The sequence below is a fragment of the Lissotriton helveticus genome, chromosome 11 (assembly GCF_964261635.1).
Source record: "Lissotriton helveticus chromosome 11, aLisHel1.1, whole genome shotgun sequence".
In the NCBI taxonomy this organism is placed as follows: domain Eukaryota; kingdom Metazoa; phylum Chordata; class Amphibia; order Caudata; family Salamandridae; genus Lissotriton; species Lissotriton helveticus.
The window spans coordinates 462,196,607-462,218,094 of NC_136072.1; the positions used below are offsets into that span (position 1 = coordinate 462,196,607).

Sequence of the window (21,488 nt, forward strand, 5' to 3'; positions counted from 1 at the left end):
AACACTCTGATGGACATGCCTTTTGGATGGCATTCGCCTTTTCATGGGACCTTCTGAGCCGGGTCAGGGGGCCAGCGGGCGGGTCAGTCCACCTCCACCCATTCCACCACTGCCTCCAAACCTTCCTAGTCCTGTTTTTCAGGCCCATCTAACGCCAGTGGGCGGCAAGATTCGTCATCACCTCCCCCACTGGCGCACCATCCCTTCGGACAGGTTGATTTTACAAATAGTCCAAAGGGGCTACTCCCTCCCCTTCGAGACTACCTCTCCAGCCATGCCACCCAAGTACCATCGCATGTCAGGGGATCATTTGACACTTCTTCAACAGGAAGTCGTGGCCCTCTTGGCCAAGGGGACCATCGAGCGCGTTCCTGCGCCAGAAGTTGGACGTGGTTGTTATTCCCACTACTTTCTGGTGCCCAAGAAGGACAAGGGCCTGCGTCCTATCTGTATCTTGAACCTCATGGACGTCGGTCGTTTCCACTGGTAAGAGAAGTTCAAGATGTTAACTCTGTCTCAGTTCTTGTCTGCCCTCGACCCTGGAGACTGGATGGTAGCGTTGGACCTGCAGGACGTATATTTCCACATTCCTATCCTACCGGCGTTACCTGCGGTTTACGGTAGGCCACGAGCACTTTCAGTTTACCGTGCTCCCCTTAGGCCTTACCAGTGCCCCTCGGGTATTCAGGAAAGTGATGGCGGTGGTTGCAGCTCATCTGCGCAGATCAGGGGTTCCAGTCTTCCCCTATCTAGATGACTGGCTGTTGAAGGCAGTCGTCTCCCACCTCCAGACTACGGCAGACCTCCTGCATTTTCTGGGGTCGTGGGCGAACGCGCACTGGTAAAGAGGCTCATTACTGTCTCGGGGTGGTCCATTTAGCGATTTGGCACATAATTTTGTATTGGATTTTAAATAAATTTTAATCCGAATTGAATGTTAAGTTGCTGCTCACCTTGCCATCAATGTTTAAGGCCATTTCTTCCCGGTCCACCGCGAGACTAGCTCGTTTGTGTGGAAGGAGTCTTAACCCACTTCCGGTGCGAGGGAGGTTGGCGTTCTAGCAGCCCAACCCCCTTTACTTAACTGGATGCTCCAGTCGCTGCTCAGCTGACTGGCGCAGCGGGCGCGCCAAAGGCAAGCCTGTATGTGCCCTGATGTTGCCAGGAGCCAGGGACCCTGGCCAATTCATCTTTAAGCAGGGCCCTACCCGCCTCTATCTTCTCTAGATGAGATCTACTGGATTTGAGGACTAATTTCATACCCTCATGCCGGACCGAGACTTGGCCTATTACTGAAGGCCCCTTTTCCTGCAGAGTCTGCCAGTTTCAGGGTAATGTTGATGAGACAGCCCTGATTCAGGAGGAACCTTGTTGTATTCCCTCCAGTGTTTGTTCCCCTACATTTAAACCCACATCTTTTTCTAGCTGCCATAAGGGTATACCCCCCCATAAAATTCAGAAATGATGGAAAAGTTTCCTATGTAACATTAGATCCCTGCCTAAGCACTCCAGAGGTTTGAGATCTACTGTCCTCGGTGCAACCTGAGTTGGGGTTTCTGACTGAAACATGGCTTAAACCCCACTCTGTCCTTCCATTAAGTTAACTCTACCTTAAGGCTACAAACTTATTAGGATGGACAGACAACTAAAGGTGGAGGGTGGCATTAATATTGTGCATAAAGATAGCATTAAAGTTACCGCACTGGAACAGCGTTATAATGCGATCATGGAAGTCCTAGTTTTTCGTATAGATTTTTCCTCCCAACTGAGTTGGAGGGGGGTCTTAGTTTATTGACACCCAGGCCCCTTAGCCGAATTGTCATTACAACTCACCGAATTAATAGCCTCCCACGTGATTTCGTGCAGCAACTTTCTACTATTGGGTGATTTTAACATCCATAGTGAATGCACCTCATATGTTGACTCGCAGCGCTCTTGAGCTTGTCTAAACTCAATGAAGTTCCTATTCATATAGCTGGCCACACACTAGACATACTTTTTTCTAACTCTTAGTGTTCTGTGTGAGCCCCCTCAACACCTAACATCGTCTGACCATGCATCTATTGAATTTTCTATTCAGGGCCCTAGGGAGCTGAAGGGAGTAAACTCTGCCAATTACCATACCCGCAGACAATGGCAGAAGTTCACCATGGAGTGCTTTAAAGCCTCTTTATTAGTGCCTCGGAACACTGCTCCAGACAATATAGAGGAAGCTCTGGCCGAATATAATCTTGCTGTTTCCAGGGCTATTGATCATCTTGCGCCGCTGAAATCACTTTCTAACCACTCTAAACGCCCTCAGACCGCTTGGTTTTCTCCTCAACTCCGAGCTCAGAAACAACTCTGTAGGAAACATGAACGACGCTGGCGCAATACCCATGATAAGGCGGATAAAGATCGTTTTTTGGTTACCCTGTCTGGCTACCACAAAAATATAAAAGCTGCTCGTACAGCCCACATCTCATCTCAATTAGCACAGGCTGGCAATGCTCCTAAAATCTTATATCGTATTCTTCAATCTTTCACCAACCCTAAGGTCTGCGAGAATTTAGAGGTCCCTACGTAAACGCTTTGTAATGACATCGCACATTACTTCTCGCAGAAAATAGCTAATTTTCACTTCAGGAAGCCAGCCTCTAGCTATAATGACATCTGATATGCCAGAACAGGATTCCTCACAGTTGCTAGAAAGCTTCCCTCTGGTGGCCTTGGCGGATGTAGAAACACCGCTTTGCATGGCAAAATCAGGATCCCTCCTTGACGCTATTCCAGCCAAAGTCACTACCGCCCTGGCCTGTCAATTGTCTCCTTCTATCAAATATCTCCTTGATCGCTCATTGAGAGAGGGTCATGTTCTGTCTGAATGGAAGGCCACACAGGTTATGCCTATCCGTAAGAACACTAAGGTTTCTTTGACGGGTTTTTCCAATCTCCGTCCCATCTCGCTTCTTCCCTTCCTAAGCAAACTGTTGGAGAAGCATATTAATAAACATCTCTTCAACTATGTTGAACATACTGGTAGTTTAGATTCTTCCCAGTCTGGCTTTAGACCCCAATACAGCACAGACTCAGCGCTGCTTGTGGTCACAGATGACATCAGAATGACCCTAGATAAGGGCCACTCCACGATTCTGGTGCTGTTAGACCTATCTGCCGCATTCAATATGATTTCACATCCGATATTGCTCAGGAGGCTGAAGGAGATTGGACTAAGAGACTCCGCTCTATAGTAAAGTAAAGTCCACATTTGTAAAGCGCACAATCACCCGTAAGGGTCTCTAGACGCTGGGGGCCGTCGGGAAGATTAAGCGAGCTATTGCCCAGAGTCACATGGTGCTGGGCTAACCTGCCGCCGGAGCCGGGGATCGAACCGTGGTCCCCAGATTCCAGCGTCAGTCGCCCTGGCCGCGGCGCCATATCTGCTCGTTCCCAGACAGTCAGTCTTGGCTCATAGCATTCGGCGCCCATGGAACTGTCCAAGGGAGTGCTTCAGGGCTCATGCCTGAGCCCCACATTGTTTAACATCTATGTTACTCCCTTGGCCAATCTCCTGAGGATGCATGGGTTCACCCCCATCTCCTATGCAGACGATACACATCTGCTTTTTCCATTCGACACATTTACTCCATCTGTACAGTTGGCCTTTTCCTCTGGTATGAGAGCTATTTCGCACTGAATGAAAAGCAATCTCCTCCAGTGTAACGTTGGGAAGACGGAGATTCTGCTCTTCGGAGAATCTTCCCTTTTATGGACTCCGGAATGGTGGCCGGTTCATCTTGGTGCTCCCCCTGGCCCTAAATCCCTTGTCAAGAATTTAGGTATACGTCTGGATCAAGCCCTTAATTTGAAGGAACATGACTCAGACAGCTGGCTCTTAGTTCCATACACTGGGTTTACTCCGCCGTGTCTTTCCCCTGCTCCCCGATTCTACTCGGGAAAACTCTGACTCAGGCACTTATTTTAAGCCGCTTGGACTACTGCAATGGTCTGCTGGTCTCTGCTAGCGAGGCCTCTCTCAGCAGACTGCAAGTAGTCCAGAACACAGCGGCATGACTGGTCCTCAATGCCCCTTCCAGGACTGTCTTCCGCCCTCTTCTTTGTCAGCTTCACTGGCTTCCAATACGCTAACGGGTAAAGTTCAAAGTCTGCTGTACTATCCATAAAGCATTATTCAATCTCTGTCCCATCTATCTTTCGGATAAATGTACTCCTTACTTGCCCTCCAGGTCTCTTTGCTCGAGATCTAAGTCTCTTCTTGTGGTTCCCCGAGTCATGAAGGCCAGATTAGGGAGGAAGGCCTTTTTCCATCTTGGACCCCTGTTGGAATGAGCTCCCTCTGCACCGGAGACAATGCACGGATCACCTACAGTTCAGAAAGCAGCTTAAGACCACCCTTTTCTGCCTCTGATTCTGCTGCAGTAGCCTCCTATCTTTCGGCCTCTATCCTGGGTTTCGGACAGGATGACCTTGAGGCTGCTGGGCTTTATGGCCTCCTGCATCCTGGTGGTAGATCAGGCCAGATGGCTTATTCGGGCTCTGCAGTGGGACCTAAGGTTCCAGTGGGCGCAGCATCAGGGGAACCTGTCCGATTACAAGATCTCGGAGGTCACTGCACAACAGTTGTAGTGGTGGCTCAGGAACCGGCATTGGGTCAATGGCAGATCCCCCTCCCTTCCCCAACCGGAGCACACTGTGGTGACGGATGCGTCCCTCCTAGGATGGGGCGGCCAGATGGGAGAGGCGGAGATCAGAGACCTCTGGTCTCTGCAGAGTCCAGGCTCCATATCAACCTTATGGAGCTCCAGGAGATCCGACTTGCACTGAAGGCATTCCTTCCCTCTGTCAAGGGGTGAGCATTGCAGGTGCTCACAGACAACACCACCGCCATGTGGTACTGCAACAAACCGGGCGGGGTGGGGTCGTGGACCCTATGTCAGGAGGCTCTGCGCCTCTGGACATGGCTAGAACATCGGAGCATTTCCCTTGTGGTTCAACACCTGACAGGTTCACTGGACGCCAGGGTGGACGAATTCAGCTGCAGGTGCATGATGGATCACGAATGGCGTCTTCACTAGGACGTGGCGCAATTTCTCTTTCAACAGTGGGGAGAGCCTTGGTAGATCTATTTGCCACCGAAGAGAACGCGCAATATCACAGTTCTGCGAGTTGAAATTTAAAGGCGTTGCTCGCTAAGTGACTCTTTTTGTCGCAAGTGGAGTTGCAGTCTTGTACGCCTTTCCGCCTATGCCACTTCTGCCCAGAGTGCTGAAGAAGATCAGTCGCGACTGGTCCCAAGTCATTCTTGTGGCTCCGGACTGGGCTCGAAGAGTTTGGTATCCCGGGTTACTCAGTATGATCATCGATCCCCTGATCCAACTGCCTCTTCGAGAGGATCTTCTGTTGCAGCAGCAGGGGACGGTCCTCCACCCGAACCTGTCCTGTCTCCACCTCCTTGCGTGGAGATTGAGCGGCGGCAGTTGATTCCTTCCGACTTGCCTCCTGAAGTCTGTGATGTCATTCTGGCAGCCAGGCGTCCCTCCGCTGAGTTGGTATACACCTGCAGATGGAACAAGTTTGTGGCATGGTGCACAGCAAAGGATGTGGATCCCCTTTCTGCCCCTCTTTCTGAGGTCCTCCTGTTCCTTCTTTCTTTGGCCCAGCAGAGATCTGCTCTGGGCACTATCAAGGTTTACCTTGCTGCTATTTCGGCCTTACACAGGCTCCCTGATCAGCCCTCTCCTTTCAAGTCCCCTGTTGTTAATAGATTCCTCAAAGGCATTACTCATCTTTTCCCTCCTATTCCCTTCGTAATGTCATAGTGGGACTTGAACTTGGGTCTCACATATTTAATGTGCGCTCCTTTTGAGCCTCTTGACAACTATCCTCTTCATGTGTTAACTCTGAAGACTGCTTTCCTGGTTGCCATCACCTCTGCTAGGAGAGTGAGTGAGCTCCCGGCTCTTTCTTGCAAACTTCCTTTTCTGTTTGTCCATCCGGACACGGTTGTGCTCAGGACACATCCATCCTTTCTTCCAAAGGTTGTCACTGCCTTTCACATTGGGCAGACCATCACTTTGCCTACGTTCTTTCTGCCTCCGCTCGTTCCGCCTCCGCATCCTTCCAGAGAGGAAGAGAGGCTCCACCGTCTGGACCCAAAATGTGCGCTCTCATTTTACCTGTATTGCACACAACAGTTCCGGGTGAAGGACCAGTTCTTTTTTGGCTACATCGGCGCCAAGAAAGGTCAGGCCGTACACAAGCGGACTATCTCCAGATTGGTCGTCTTGTGTATTAAAGCCTGTTATTCTCTGGCAAAGAAGGAGCCTCCGGTGGGGCTGTGAGCCCATTCCACCAGGGCGTCAGCCGCCACTACGGCATTGGGGCGTGGTGTCCACTTACAAGACCTCTGTCAGGCGGTTACGTGGGCCTTGCTGCACACTTTTACTAAGCACTATTGCCTGGACAGCCAAGTCTGGAGAGACTGCTTCTTTAGTCGTTCTGTTCTCTGGGCCTTCCTGGTGTGATCTTGGTTCGCAGACTCCCCACCGGGGTTGGTATTGCTGGGGTATCTATTCTAAGGTAAGGAATCTATCACTACTTATTTCTTTCAGATGAATAAGTTACTTACCTTCGGTGATGAAATATCTGTAAGAAACATTAGTTAGCGATAGATTCCTTACCGCCCACCCATCCTCCCTGTTCTGCGAACTCATTTCTAGGGTTACGGTCATCCCTTTCAGGACCCTAGTTTCAATGCGCGCAAGTGGTCAGTATTCTGCATGGCTCTGCGTTCCTGGCGCGGAAAGTCGTGTACAGAACGAAAGTCAGCGTGCGAGGGCGGCGTCATCTCGGTGACCACGACGCCAATGACAGACGTGGAGCCGTACAACGCCACCTTCCGACGTGTAGGGGGTACTGCTGACGAAAACTTTCCGGATCCACCTGCCCCAGCCAGCTCGGTGAAGAGCCTCGGGGTGGTCATCGATGCTGAGCTCTCCCTTAAGGCTCAAGTGGGGGCTGTGATTTCTTCCAGCATGTTCCAAATGCGAAAAATCCGCAAAATCGCCCATTTACTCTCGCACGCAGCACTGGTACAGGTTGTAATCTCCTTGGTGCTATCCCGCCTCGATTTCTCGAACTCTCTGTACCATGGACTTCCACAATTACTGCTTCGCCGCCTCCAAATCGTACAAAATCAGGCCGCTAGACTTATTCTTAAAACCCCAAAGTGGCAATCCGCAAAACCTCTGCTGCGTAAATTACATTGGTTGCCAATCGAACAAAGGGCAGCCGTCAAGATTGTCTGTCTGGCGTTCAAAGCTCTTTACTGCACCAGCCCGGCTTTTCTCAAAACCCTGATTGTGGAGCACCATCCGGTGCGCAATCTTCGGTCGGCTCACCTCCATCTGCTGGTCCCCCCGACCGTAAAACTCAAAAAGTTCGGCTGCCGACGGTTTGCCTATCTGGTCCCCAAACTGTGGAACCCCCTCCCCTTGCCAGTTAAACTCAGCGGCTCCCTTCTGAATTTCAGGAAACTTCTAAAAAACAGACTCTTCACTCTGACCGGCTAGCTTGTCTCCTTGCAATCTCTACACCCGTCAGCGCCAGGAAACTTACGGTGTCAGTGCGCTCTACAAATTTCACCTAACATAACATCCAGTTTAATGCCTTGGGATAATTCTAAGATAAGGAATCTATCACTAACTATTGTTTCTTACAGATATATTGTTACCGGAGGTAAGTAACTTGTTCTTTAGTGATAAAGTATCAATTTTTATCCCATTTAACCGACTGTTAGGACAGCATGAGTTATGCACTACTCAGTTTACTTTTGCTGATAGTAATGAATAGTACCCCAAATCTAAAATATCACCTCCTATCTGATCATGTAGAACATGTTCTAAGCCAAACGTACCCAGTTTGTCTCTCATCTGTTATAGTAGTCCCCATAAACTAATTTGATAGTCGTGTTACCGAAATAACATAGTCTTCAAATCAGGTACCAGCCACAATGGAAAAACAATTGCTTGATCATCAACATCCCTGCAGTGTATTTAGACAGATGCAGTTACAGGAGCGTTTATATTCCCATTTCCACGTCCATACTCTTTTGAATTTAATTTACAGGTGAGGAAATCATTGTGGAAACTGTCCATTTGTTGTAGGTGCCAGACTACAAATGAGTACTTAATGGAAGTGCCTAGCACAACAATGATCATAAGCAACTAGGGCATGGAATGGTTTAGTATTGGTAGGTAGCAAGTTTCAGCATAGACTTATTAAAAGGCATACCATTTTTAAACCTAAGCCACAAATGGTCATCAACATGGATTCCTTATAAGTTTGGATGCACATACTGCAAGAATGGCAATCTAAAGTAGACGGAATCCACAAGAACAAAGAACCCTCTGATGGGAGCTCACAGCAATAAAAGTAGCATTATTCGCTTTCCAGCAGACGCTATACAACAAAGCTGCACTCAAACAACATAGATTAAATTATAGGGAACTCTTTAGTGACCCCGCCTAACTCTGAGAGGTTTGAGGTCATGAGCCTCATTTTTGGGGGGTTGAACTCCTCTTGAGCACCTTAGGGTCCCATGGGTTCGGGAGGGTCTTTGACTGGGGCACTGACCGGTCCGCCCTGTACTCTAGACAACCCCTTAGGATCTGTTGGTGGATCCGGATCGGCCCTGGCCACAACTTGGTCACCTTCATCTGAAAGAAACAGGTTAGTATTAGATTCCTTACCTTAGAATATCCCCAGGCATCGGACTGGATCCGGAAACATTTTCGTAGCAGTACCCCTGCACGTCTGTAGGCGTCGTCTGCGGCTCCTTCGTATGTGTCGTGATCGCCGGGACCCGCGCTCACGTCAGTTCTTCTTTTTTTTGCGCCAGCAAGCGCAGGTCCACAGAAAGTGGTACCCTTTAGTCACTTTTTGACTAAGCTTTTTCGATCCTTTTTGGATCCGTTTCGAGTCGTGCGACTCCATTGGTGCCGGTAGGGATGCCCGTGTTCAAGCCCTGTGCTGACTGCAACCGACTGATGTCTGTTATCGACCCCGACCCCCACCGCCGGTGCCTACATTGCCTGGGGCCCGACCACGATGACAAGTCGTGCCTTGAAGTCGAAGGCTAGGCGGGAGCGGTCCCGTAAGCGCCTCGAGCTCCGGCAGTCTGCCCCGCACCGCTCGAGGTCCCGGTCCAGAAGGACCGGTCGCGGTGCCGGAGTCATCACAGCTCGGCGAGTCGACACCACTCGTCGGGCTCCAAGTCCTCGGGTAAGAGGCACAAGAAGTCGAAGAGGCTACATCGCTCTTCTAACTACCCCAGACGCTCGCGCGACGCGGCCGGATTTCGGGTGACACCGCCCACGCGGCTCCGCCGGAGCCGCAGGCGTCGCGGCCTGCTCCATACCCGCTGGTCCCTGGGCAGAACGCGACGCCGGAGGAAATCGACACCTTCCTCATGGCCATGATGTCCCTCTTTCCTCCGTCGGGTTCCGCGGCGCCTTCGGGCCCAGCGGACCCGACCGGGAGCCCAAGCGGGCCGGGTGCTTCGGCCCCGGCGCTGTCAGCGACTATGGTCCCGGCGCCGCAAGGCTCAACCGGTTCCGGATCCGGGTCGCCGCTGGTCGACCTTACGACCCCGCCGGCGTCGACCCCTAGGGTGTCACCCCCGGCGCCTTCCTCGGACGACGCCGTCCCTGGTCTAATCCTCTGTCCGGATCCGGCGTCGGAGCAGCATCACTCGACGCTGCATTCGGCACCGGCCGAAGAGGGATTCTTCGAGGATCTGGGTCCATCCGTTATCCCTGAATTTCAGGACATGGATGACGAAGGAGACTGGGGGGGGGGGGGGTCTGAGGACCCCCTGGCACGTGAGTGCCAGTCATAATCGGACTGAACACAGGAACTAGGGGAAGCCAGTGGCCTGGATTCCTCCCCAGACACTGGTTTTGTCTCCCCTCCTACCGTGGCTACGGAGGAGGGGGCAGCTTATAGTGTGGTGCTGATGAGGGCAGCCAAAGCCTTGGCTCTTGAGCTCCCCGTCGCACCAGTGAGGTCCAACATCCTCACAGATGTCCTTAACCCGCAGTTAACCCCCCCCCCCCCCCCCCCGCAGCCTCTACTGCCGTTTAATGAGACTCTCACAGACGTCCTGGTGGGCACTTGGTCCAGGCCCACCACAGGTCCTCCTGTAGATAGGAACGTTGCTAGGCGCTACCGCCCAGCCCCGGGCGACCTTAGTTTTTTTGTCCACCCACCCAACCCCCGAGAGTCTGGTTATCCAGGCCTCTACCTCCCAATCCGCATTCCCGACGGCACCACCAGATCAGGAATCCAAGAGGTATGAACAGTTCGGAAAGAAGATGTTCTCCTCCCTTAGTTTGGGGTTGCAGTCCGTCAACACCGCGCGCCTCTTGGGCCGTTACACCCACTCTCTGTGGGATATGGTTGCGGCCGTGCTGCCTGAGTGCCCGGAGGGAGCCCGGGCAAAACTCGCTCAAGCCCTTGCAGAGGGAAGGGACGCAGCGCGGTACTCTATCAGATGTGGACTGGATACCACAGACTCGCTAGGAAGAGCGATTTCCACGTCTGTGGCGGTTCGCCGCCACGCCTGGCTGAGGTCCGCCAACTTTCCATCCGATGTCCAAAGCACCCGTATGGACATGCCGTTCGATGGCAGCCACCTCTTCGGTGGCAAGGCAGATCATGCGCTGGAACGCTTTAAGGACTCCAGGGCTACGGCCAAGTCCTTGGGCCTGTCGGCTCCGCGCCAGCAATCTTCTGCCCAGCGCTCCTTTCGTGGACATGGAAGGGGTACTGCCACACGTCCTGCCAGCCACGGGCCGCAGTCTACCATTCAGCGCGGTGGCGGACGTGGTTACCGTCGCGGCGGTAAAAGGGTACAACGGCGCGGCCAGTCCACATCCACCCCCGCAGCGTCCGCCTCAAAGCCTTCCTACTCCGAGCTTTCAGGCCCATTTGACGCCAGTGGGGGGGCAGGGTTCGCCATCACCTCCTCCACTGGCGCTCCATCACATCGGACAGGTGGGTGCTGCAAATCGTCCAAAGGGGCTACTCCCGCCCCTTCGAGGCGACCCCTCCAGCCATGCCACCGCAGTACCACCGCGTGTCGGGGGAATCACTTGCAACTTCTGCAAGAGGAAGTTACAGCCCTCTTGGCCAAGGGGGCCATCAAGCGCGTTCCCGGGCCAGAAGTAGGGTGTGGTTGTTACTCCAACTACTTTCTGGTTCCCAAGAAAGGCAAAGGGGGCCTACGCCCTATCTTCGACCTCCGGAACGTCAACTGCTTCCTCCGGAAGGAGAAGTTCAAGATGCTGACTTTGGCTCAGGTCTTAGCTGCCCTAGACCTAGGAGACTGGATGGTAGCATTGGACTTGCAGGACGCCTATTTCCACATCCCCGTCCTGCCGGCCCAGCAGCACTACCTGCGGTTCACGGTAGGCCACGAGCACTTTCAGTTTACCATGCTCCCCTTCAGCCTTACCAGCGCCCCACGGGTGTTCACGAAAGTGATGGCGGTGGTCGCAGCTCATCTGCGCAGATCAGGGGTTTCAGTCTTCCCCTACCTCGACGACTGGTTGTTGAAGGCGGGCTCGCCCCAGACAGTCGCCAGCCACCTCCAGTCTACGGCCGACCTCCTGCACTCGCTGGGGTTCTCCATCAACGTGCCGTCACACCTATGCCTCTCTCAGAAGCTCCTTTTCATCGGAGCGGTTCTGGACTCAGCGCAGTTTCAGGTTTATCCCCCTGAACAACGGGTTCGGGATATTCAGGCTCTGATTCCGATCTTTCAACCTTTATCCCGAGTTTCGGTCAGGTTGACGCAGTGGCTCCTGGGGCTGATGGCCTCCTGCATCCTTCTGGTGCATCACGCCACGTGGCGGATGCTGGCTCTGCAGTGGGACCTGAAGTTGCAGTGGGCACAGCTTCAGGGCAACCTGTCAGACCACGTCCCGATCTCGGAGAGCACTGCGAGTCAGTTGCAGTGGTGGCTCACGAACTGCGATTGGGTCAGCGGCAGATCCCTCTCCCGACCCCAACCGGCACGCATAGTGGTGACAGATGTGTTCCTCCTGGGATGGGGGGCCACATGGGAGAGGGGGAGATCAGAGGCCTCTGGTCTCGGCGGAGTCCCGGTTCCATATCAATCTTCTGGAGCTGCGGGCGATCCGGCTTGCACTGAAGGCATTCCTTCCCTCTGTCCGGGGAAGTGTAGTGCAGGTGTTCACGGACAACACCACCGCCATGTGGTACTGCAACAAACAAGGCTGGGTGGGGTCGCGGACCGTTTGTCAGGAGGCTATGCGCTTCTGGCAATGACTGGAACACCAGGGCGTCACCCTGGTGGTTCAACACCTGGCAGGTTCTCTGAACGCCAGGTCAGACTAACTCAGCCGCCGGTGCACGATGGATCATGAATGGCGTCTGAACTCTGGCGTGGCGCAAGGTCTCTTTCAGCAGTGGGGAGAGTCTTGGTTAGATCTATTCGCGACTGACGAGAACGCGCAATATCATCAGTTCTGCGTGTTGAAATTTCCAAGGTGGCACTCGCTCTGCGACGCTTTTCGTCGTGAGTGGAGCTGCGGTCTGTTGTACGCCTTTCCGCCTATACCATTTCTGCCCAGAGTGCTGAAGAAGATCAGGTGAGACCGGGCCCAAATCATCCTTGTGGCTCCGGACTGGGCACGAAGATGCTGGTATTCCGAGCTACTCAGCATGTCAGTCAATCCCCCCGATTCGTCTGCCTCTTCAGGAGGACCTTCTGTCGCAGCAGCATGGGACGGTCCTCCACCCGAACATGGCTTCTTTGGCCGTTCCGTTCTCCAGGACTTTCTGGTGTGATCTTGGTTCGCAGGCCCACCACCGGGTTGGTATTGCTGGAGTATCTATTCTATGGCAAGGAATTTAACTAACATGTTTCTTTCAGTTGCACAAGTTGCCTTTGCTCTGCCTCTTCTCCTTGGGGTCTCTAGGTTACTCTTCTCCTTCAACGCTCCTCTTCCTGGCCTTGGCGTTGGGTGGAGGTTTGTTGCCTTGTATGGGCATGGGGTGCTTGGCCTCCTTTCGCCATGCCTTGCTTCCTCTGCTGGGTGAGGGACAGGCTACCTCTTCTTCTTTCTTTTTTCCGCATTCCCTTTGGGGTTGGTGGTCTTCTGCTGGTGGGGGTTCCTCTTGATTGGGGGGATGGGGCCCCTCGTCCTGTCTTGGGTCTCCGCCCCTGTGGGACCCTCTGTTATGGCTTGGCGGGTGGGGTCCTCTCACAGACCCTCCTTCCCCTTGAGTATGGCTAGGGTATCTATTCTGTGTGAAGGAATCTGCGGCTACTAGTCTCTATCAAAGACGAGTTACGAGTTACTTACCTTCGGTAACGATGTATCTGGTAGAGACGATTCTAGCTGCAGATTCCTTCACTGCCCTTCCTTCCTCCCCTTTCTGCGAGGACTTTTGGCTTGGTCTTTTGCACTTGCCTCCCTGTGGGTGGCTGTGTCTTCTATGAGTGCATTCTTTCCCTCTTTCTGGCAGATTGTTCGTCCTGTTTAATTGTTCCTTTCCTCCCCTTTTGGGACATTGGAGGATAGGTTTGTGGGTGCTTCTGTGCCCTTACCTTATGCTCTGATAGCTCCAGGTTGGGGCCTGCCTTCCACCCTGCCCCTTCCCTTTCCCCTTTATTACTGGGGTTCCGGGCCCTCTGCTGTCCTCTACGTGGGGGTCTTTTGGCTGTGCCTCTGCCCTTTGTTCCTTGTGGGGGTTGTCACACTCTGTGATGGGGCTCTCTTGGAGTTTTGTCGTTCCTTGTCTGTCCCGGTCTGGTTCCCCTTTGTTGCTTTGGGTTGGAGTTGGAGTCCTGCCACATGTTGCCATGACACTTTTACATATGTCCTTTGTCTCCACGGGGGGTTATCTCTGTACTGGCAGGGTTCCTGCTCAGGGCTGTGCCCTGTTCTTTATTCTTTCCCTGCCTTTGGGTACTGCAGTGCCTGGGACTGCTCTTTATGGTGCTGTTCCTCACCATTCCTTTTCTGTTCTTTGCACACTGTTCCTATACTCTCACAGTTGTGTTTGATGGCTCCGCGTTTTGGAGCAGAAAAGTTCTCTCAAGAAAACTGATTTAGGCGCGCCGGGGTGGGGCTTATGTGACCTCACTGACATCACGTATGCAGACAGCGCCTGGGCGGATTCGCTTGATGCTGTCCCCCTGGTGCGCAAAAGATTTCCCGGATCCAGTCTCACACCTGGGGATAATTCTACGTGAAGGAATCTGCGGCTAGAATCGTCTCTACCAGATACATAGTTACCGAAGGTAAGTAACTCGTACTTTAATAAAAGGTGGTAAATAGCAAAAGTTGCTTTAAAATGGTAAATAATCACCCTGATGGTGTTTTGTTTTAATGCTAACTTAGTTCCCTCTGTCTTTTCAGGGTTTTCTGTTAATGCCTCATCTGAGCGGCTCAACATGGGGGAAATTGAGACACTGGAACAAAGTTAAGAAAGTACATGCCTGCCCAGCTCAGCCCAGTTCTGTTAACCATGAATTTCTCAAATATATGGCTGCAACTACTTTTTTACTCCACCGTTGAGAGTCTATACATTTAGTACCTTTACGAAGAACTCCTTGGTGCTTTCTTTTATCTGCTTTGGTATCAAGACAATTGTATGTGTACTTCAAACAGACTCACCGGGCTGGAAATACCACTAAGACAGCAATTTTGCACAAGAACGTATCTATGGCACCAACTAACTTGGACGTGCTATCTCTTGGCATGTCCTGGACAACAGCAACATTCAAGCATTGAAAGAAAAAATGGTTAACAGACATTCATCACAATACCACATGGACCCTTAAAAGGCAAAACTGTTGCTGGGTGACTGGGATGCTTGCTCTCCTGGATTCAGGAGCTCCATTTGATAAGCTGTGTTAATGGGAGTCCGAGGTTGGGGTAAATGTTATGGGACTTGGAAGGTGAATTGAGGGGGAATAGAGGAGTGCAGATCTTGCCACCAGATTGTTCCCTTTGATTAGTAAAGAAAAGTCCTTTTTCAGGGTCCTCCTGCTCGAGCCGCCTTGCAGAGATTGCAATAGCTTTCACAGCAAAGGAAGGATATCCCCGTAGTGCTGTTCCTCTCTGTCTCTCTCCATTAGTCTCGTTCAAGAGGCTGCTATTTTCAAATTTTTATTTTATTTAGTTTGGACAAGAGATCTATGCTACCATTCTTACGGCCTCCACTCCCTTTCACTCCTTATGCAGGTACCCGCCAATTCTGTTCCATTGTGGGAATGGGAGTGTAAGTTCTACCTGGCTTTAAAGAAAGGGAGCCTTCCCAGTGGCCGGTCGTGGAGTGAGCTGGGGACTTTGCTTCTCACATTTGAGATGCCCTTACTCTTTCAAATGCTTTACTTGTACAAATAGAAGATGTATATATAAAAATCCACCAAACTAAATTATCACTTACTTCCCCCCAAAACAGTTTGACAAATGCACTTAATAAGTTCAGACAATCTCCTGCATCACATTCATTCTTATGTCCTTGCCATACCACACATGCATTCTATCTTAACCAAACATTAAACACATCTGCCCCTACCTTTCAGCCCTTTAACACTTCTCCTGCACTCTTCTGCATACTCTTTTCTTTCTTAATAAGCACTCAGCCTATCGTTCCCTCAACACTCTCACCTTCTCTCTACATTCCTCCCTTCCTCTGTACTTGCCTTTCACTGTCGCTCTCTTCATAAAGTTCTCTTTTTTCTCTTCCTTTCACTTTAATGACCTCTGCTCTTTCTGCTCTCCCCTGTTCTTTACACGGACCCAACTTCTATGCATTTTCTTTGACTTGCCATTTCTTGTCAATTCTCCTCCTCCATTTAGTCATCTGTTGCTTTTGCCCACTGCTCTTCAGCCACTCTTCTTTTCTGTATTCACCACTTCTTTTGGTAAAATTGCCCCTTTACCCTTCCTTTACATTTCCCCCTATTTTTCGGTCTTAGTATACACCTCTCTGGATCCACTTTGTTCCCATTTACCATCTCACCTCTCATTTCTTTTCTCTAGCTACCTACTGTCATCTTTTTTCCTGTTTAACACCTCAGACCCTGATTTTCCACTTTTTTTCACCTCTTCTAACTCCCTAATGTAAATCTAGTTTTTCTTCGAGTATCCCTTTTGCGCAATCTCTCAGTCTCATCAAATCAGAAAAATGAGGGCATCCCAGAGTGTTACGCACAGCTGTATGCTACATCTATTTTATTATATATGTATATTTTTAGGGGGCATTAAGGTGGGACAGCCCTTCCTTTCCCTCCGACATGTACAGAAACTGTACAGAGAGTGCAAACATGTATATAGTTTTTTTGACTCGTTTGCAATGGGAAAAGGGTGGAGTAATGTCCTTTCTCCATGCAGCTCCTGTGAATTCCATAGGAAGGGTGAAGGGGCGGAAGAGAATTGTTCTAATGTTTACAAAATGTACAACACCTCAAAATCTTTGCCAGTTTAGAAAACAATATCAGCCCTGGAATAAATACTGGTTGTATTAAATTTGAGTGGCCTTTTCATGCTCCATTTTACTTCAAGTAGAGAGTATGTCTATATACAGGAAAAACAGTGACTTATTGCTATACAGTGCTGTGTGCTTTTTCAGGGCACAATATTGTGCAATATCATGTGGAAGAGAGAATGCAGTTATATTGCAATATCACCTAGACCCAAAGATGCAGGATCCTAGGCAGAGTTTACCCACGCCTGGACAGCCTGATTGCTGAGTTGTCCTCCTGATGGACACAACTTATTTTTGTCATTGTACAGAACTATTGCTAGAGCTCAACCCAAATCAGTGATCCTTCCACATGGGTGCTCTTCAAGTTGCTTTATTTTTTTATCTGATTAACCCCTTCGGTGCTCAGGACAGCCCCCGGCCGTCATGCGTCACAGTGGGCGTCTGCTAACGACGGCCGGGGGCCATCCGAACTCCGCCCACTCTCAATTTCGCCTGCACAACGCGAAAATTCGGCCAGCGCGCAAGGGGATAATAAAGATTAACCTATTTGCAGGCCCAAATCTGTAAGTGCAATTTCTTTTCATATATTTTCCTGAGAGCTTTATCTTTTATTGCATTCTAAAAATGATGCTTTTCTGGAATATATAAACTAGGGTGGTAACATTTTTAATCCCCAAAAGTATTTCCTGCAGTTTCTGATAGGTACTTCAAACCGTTGATTCCTCACCTTGTGAATATTCCCTAGGTATCATACTGGATCTGTAAATACTCTAAAGCAGTACACATGCTTGCCGGGAGGTGATGCTGTGGAGTTTCACACAAACTTTGTTCCCTTCTGGAGATGACAGAGCCACAAATAAGCGCCACCAATGTACCCTGATATCTGAAAGAGACACGTTAGTATTAGATTCCTTACCTTAGAATATCCCCAGGCGACAGACTGGATCCGGAAAATTTTGCGTAGCAGTACCCTTGCGCGTCGGTAGGCGTCGTCTGCGGCTCCGCGTCCGTCGTTGTGGGCGCCGTGATGACGTCGTCGGAGTACTTAGACGCCGCCTCCGCGTGCTGACGTCAGTTCTTCTTTTTTCCGCGCCAGCAAGCGCAGATCTGGGAAAAAGCAGTTACCCTAGTCACTTTTTGACTAACTTTTTGATCCTTTTTGATTGCTATTTCGAGTCTCTCGACTCTGAAACGGTGCCTTTAGGGATGCCCGGCTTCAAGCATTGTGACGATTGCGACCGGCTGATGTCGGTCACGGATCCTCACCGCGTGTGTTTGTCGTGTTTGGGCGTCCACCACGACGACAAGGCCTGCTCCGACTGTCGGGCCCTCTCTTCGAAAGCCAGGCGGGAGCGGTCCCGTAGGCGCCTCGAACTTCGACAGTAGGTCCCGCGCAGCGAGAGGTCCCGATCCCATGGGAGGTCGAGGGACAGGTCGCGGGCCCGGAGCCACCACAGCTCCGAGAGTAGGCCTCACTCTTCCGGGTCGAAGTCGTCATCAGGTAAGAGGCACAAGAAGTCCAAGCGGCGTCATCGCTCCTCGGACTCCCCCCGACGCTCGCGCGATGCGGCCGGGGGTTCGGGTGACACCACCCACGCGGCTCCGTCGGAATCGCGGGCGCCGCGTTCGGTTCCACACCCTCTGGTCCCTGGGCTGAACGCGTCGCAGGAGGAGATCGAGCGCTTCCTCATGGCCATGAGGAAACTCTCTCCTCCGACGGGCTCCGCGGCGCCTCCGGGCCCAGCGGACCCGTCTGGAAGCCCTAGCGGGTCGGCGGCTCCGGCCCCGACGCCGTCGGGTGCTTCGGCCCCGACGCCGCCGACGCCTTCGGGCCCGGCGCCGCAGGTCCCCGTTATCCTGACGCCGCCGGTGCCTTCGGGCCCGGCGCCGATGGGTCCAGTTGTTCCGACGCTGCCGGCGCCTTCGGGCCCGGCGCCGCAGGATACCGCCGGACCTCCTTCGGGATATGGTTCGTCGCCGGTGGATCTGACCTCCCCGGCGTCGGCCCCGCAGGTGTCGCCTCCGGCGCCGGCCTCGGGCGGCGCCGTCCCCGGTCCCCCCTTCATTCCTGTTCCGGCGTCGGGACGGCCCCGATGGGCGCCGCTCCAGACGTCGTTTGGAGAGTTTCATTTCTACGAACAGGCCCCATTGGATGAGAACCTTGAATTTCAGGAGATGGGTGATGAAGAGGACTGGGAGGGGTCTGAGGACCCTCTGACCAGGGAGTGTCAGTCTCATGAGGACTGGGCAGGAGACCTTGGGGATGCCAGTGGCCTGGACACATCTCCAGACACTGGTTTTGTCTCCCCTCCTACCGTGGCTTCGGAGGAGGGGGCAACTTATGGTGTGGTGCTGATGAGGGCTGCCAAGGCCTTGGGCCTTGAGCTCCCCGTCGCGGCCGTGAGGACTAACCTCCTCACTGAGGTCCTTAAACCGCAGTCAAGCTCGGCCGAGCCTCTGCTGCCCTTTAATGAGGCCTTGACGGACGTTCTTTTGGGCACTTGGTCCAGGCCCGCTACGGGTTCGCCCGTAGATAGGAACGTGGCCAGACGCCACCGCCCGGCTCCGGGCGACCCATGTTTCCTGTCCTCCCACCCTACCCCCGAGAGCCTGGTCATCCAGGCCTCCAATTCCCAAACCGCATTCACGTCGGCCCCGCCGGATCGGGAATCCCAGAGGTATGACCAGTATGGGAAGAAGATCTTCTCATCCCTGAGCCTAGGCCTGCGGTCTTCCAACACCGCCTGCCTCTTGGGACGTTACACCCACTCGGTGTGGGATAAGGTCGCGGAGGTGCTGCCAGAGTGTCCGTTGGAGGTACGGGCCAAACTCGGCCAAGCCCTTGTGGAGGGCCGGGACGCAGCAAAGTACTCTATTAGGTGTGGGCTGGATACCACCGACTCGCTAGGCAGAGCGATGGCAACGACGGTGGCGGTCAGACGGGCTGAGGTCTGCCAACTTCTCGGCAGATGTCCAGAACACGCTTATGGACATGCCGTTAGATGGCCGTCGCCTCTTTGGCGACAAGGCAGACCATGCGCTTGAGCGTTTTAAGGACTCCAGGGCTACGGCCAAGTCCTTAGGCCTCTCGGGCCAACGCCAGCAACCGGCTGCCTATCGCTCCTTTCGTGGCCACGGAAAGGGTGCGCCGACACGCGCCGCCAGCCACGCACCGCAAGGCAATACCGAACGCGGTGGCGGCCGTGGGAACCGCCGTCCGGGCGGTCGGGGCAGCGGCGAGGTCAGTCCACACCTTCCCCCGCAGCATCCGCCTCAAAACCCTCCTAGTCCGTGCTTTCAGGCCCATGTGACGCCAGTTGGGGGCAGGGTTCGCCATCACCACCTCCACTGGCGCACTGTCACGTCGGACAGGTGGGTGCTGCAAATCGTCCGAAGGGGCTACTCCCTCCCCTTCGATGCGACTCCTCCAGCCATGCCACCGCAGAACCACCGTGTATCGGGGGATCACTTGCGACTTTTGCAGGAGGAAGTTACGGCCCTCTTGGCCAAGGGGGCCATCGAGCGCGTTCCTGGGCCAGAAGTAGGGTGTGGTTGCTACTCCCACTACTTTCTGGTACCCAAGAAGGGCAAAGGGGGCCTACGCCCTATCTTGGACCTACGGAACGTCAACGGCTTCCTCCAGAAGGCGAAGTTCAAGATGCTGACACTGGCTCAGGTCCTTGCTGCCCTGGACCCAGGAGACTGGATGGTAGCGTTAGACTTGCAGGACGCTTATTTTCATATCCCCGTCCTGCCTGCCCACCGGCGCTACCTGCGGTTCATGGTGGGCCACGAGCACTTTCAATTTACCGTGCTCCCCTTCGGCCTTACCAGCGCCCCACGGGTGTTCACGAAAGTGATGGCGGTGGTCGCAGCTCATCTGCGCCGGTTAGGGGTTTCAGTCTTCCCCTACCTAGACGACTGGTTGTTGAAGGCGGGCTCGCCCCAGACAGTCGTCAGCCACCTCCAGACTACGGCCGACCTCCTGCACCAGCTGGGGTTCTCCATCAATGTGCCGAAGTCACATCTGTGTCCCTCTCAGAAGCTCCTCTTCATCGGAGCGGTTCTGTACTCGGCGCGGTTTCGGGTTCATCCGCCCGAACAGCGGGTCCGGGATATTCAGGCTCTGATTCCCATCTTTCAGCCGTTACCCCGGGTTTCGGTCAGGTTGACGCTGCGGCTTCGTCTGGCACTGAAGGCATTCCTCCCCTCTGTCCGGGGAAGTGTAGTGCAGGTTTTCACGGACAACACCACCGCCATGTGGTACTGCAACAAACAAGGCGGGGTGGGGTCGTGGATCCTTTGTCAAGAGGCTCTTTGCCTTTGGCAATGGCTGGAACGCCAGGGCGTGACCCTGGTGGCTCAACACCTGGCAGGTTCTCTGAACGCCAGGGCGGACGAGCTCAGCCGTCTGTGCATGAAGGATCACGAATGGCGTCTGAACTCGGACGTGGCGCAAGGCCTCTTTCAGCGATGGGGAGAGCCTTGGTTAGATCTATTCGCCACCGAAGAGAACGCGCAATGTCATCAGTTCTGCGCGTTGGAATTTCCAAGGCGGCACTCGCTCGGAGACGCTTTTCGTCGCGAGTGGAGTTGCGGTCTGTTGTACGCCTTTCCGCCTATACCACTTCTGCCCAGAGTGCTGAAGAAGATCAAGCGCGACCGGGCCCAAGTCATCCTTGTGGCTCCGGACTCGGCGAGAAGGTACTGGTATCCAGAGCTACTCAGTCTGTCAGTCGATCCCCCGGTTCGTCTGCCTCTTCGGGAGGACCTTCTGTCGCAGCAGCAGGGGACGGTCCTCCACCCGAACCTGTCCAGTCTCCACCTCCATAGGTGGAGATTGAGCGGCGGCAGTTGAGGCCATTTGACTTGCCTCCTGAAGTCTGTAACATCATTCTGGCAGCCAGGCGTCCCTCCACAAAGTCGGTATACGCCTGCAGGTGGAACAGATTTGTGGCTTG

General features: G+C 53.0%; 1 protein-coding gene across 1 annotated transcript in view; it reads left to right on the forward strand.

Annotated features, from left to right (window-relative positions):
* Nucleotides 1-16,568, forward strand: part of GIGYF2 (GRB10 interacting GYF protein 2) — a 1,757,193-nt gene extending 1,740,625 nt beyond the window's left edge. The window contains exon 29 of the mRNA XM_078666006.1: nt 14,451-16,568. Coding sequence (XP_078522132.1) covers nt 14,451-14,518 — 68 coding nt within the window. The 3' untranslated portion in view covers nt 14,519-16,568. The remainder of the gene's footprint in view (nt 1-14,450) is intronic.
* Nucleotides 16,569-21,488: the final 4,920 nt, after the last annotated feature.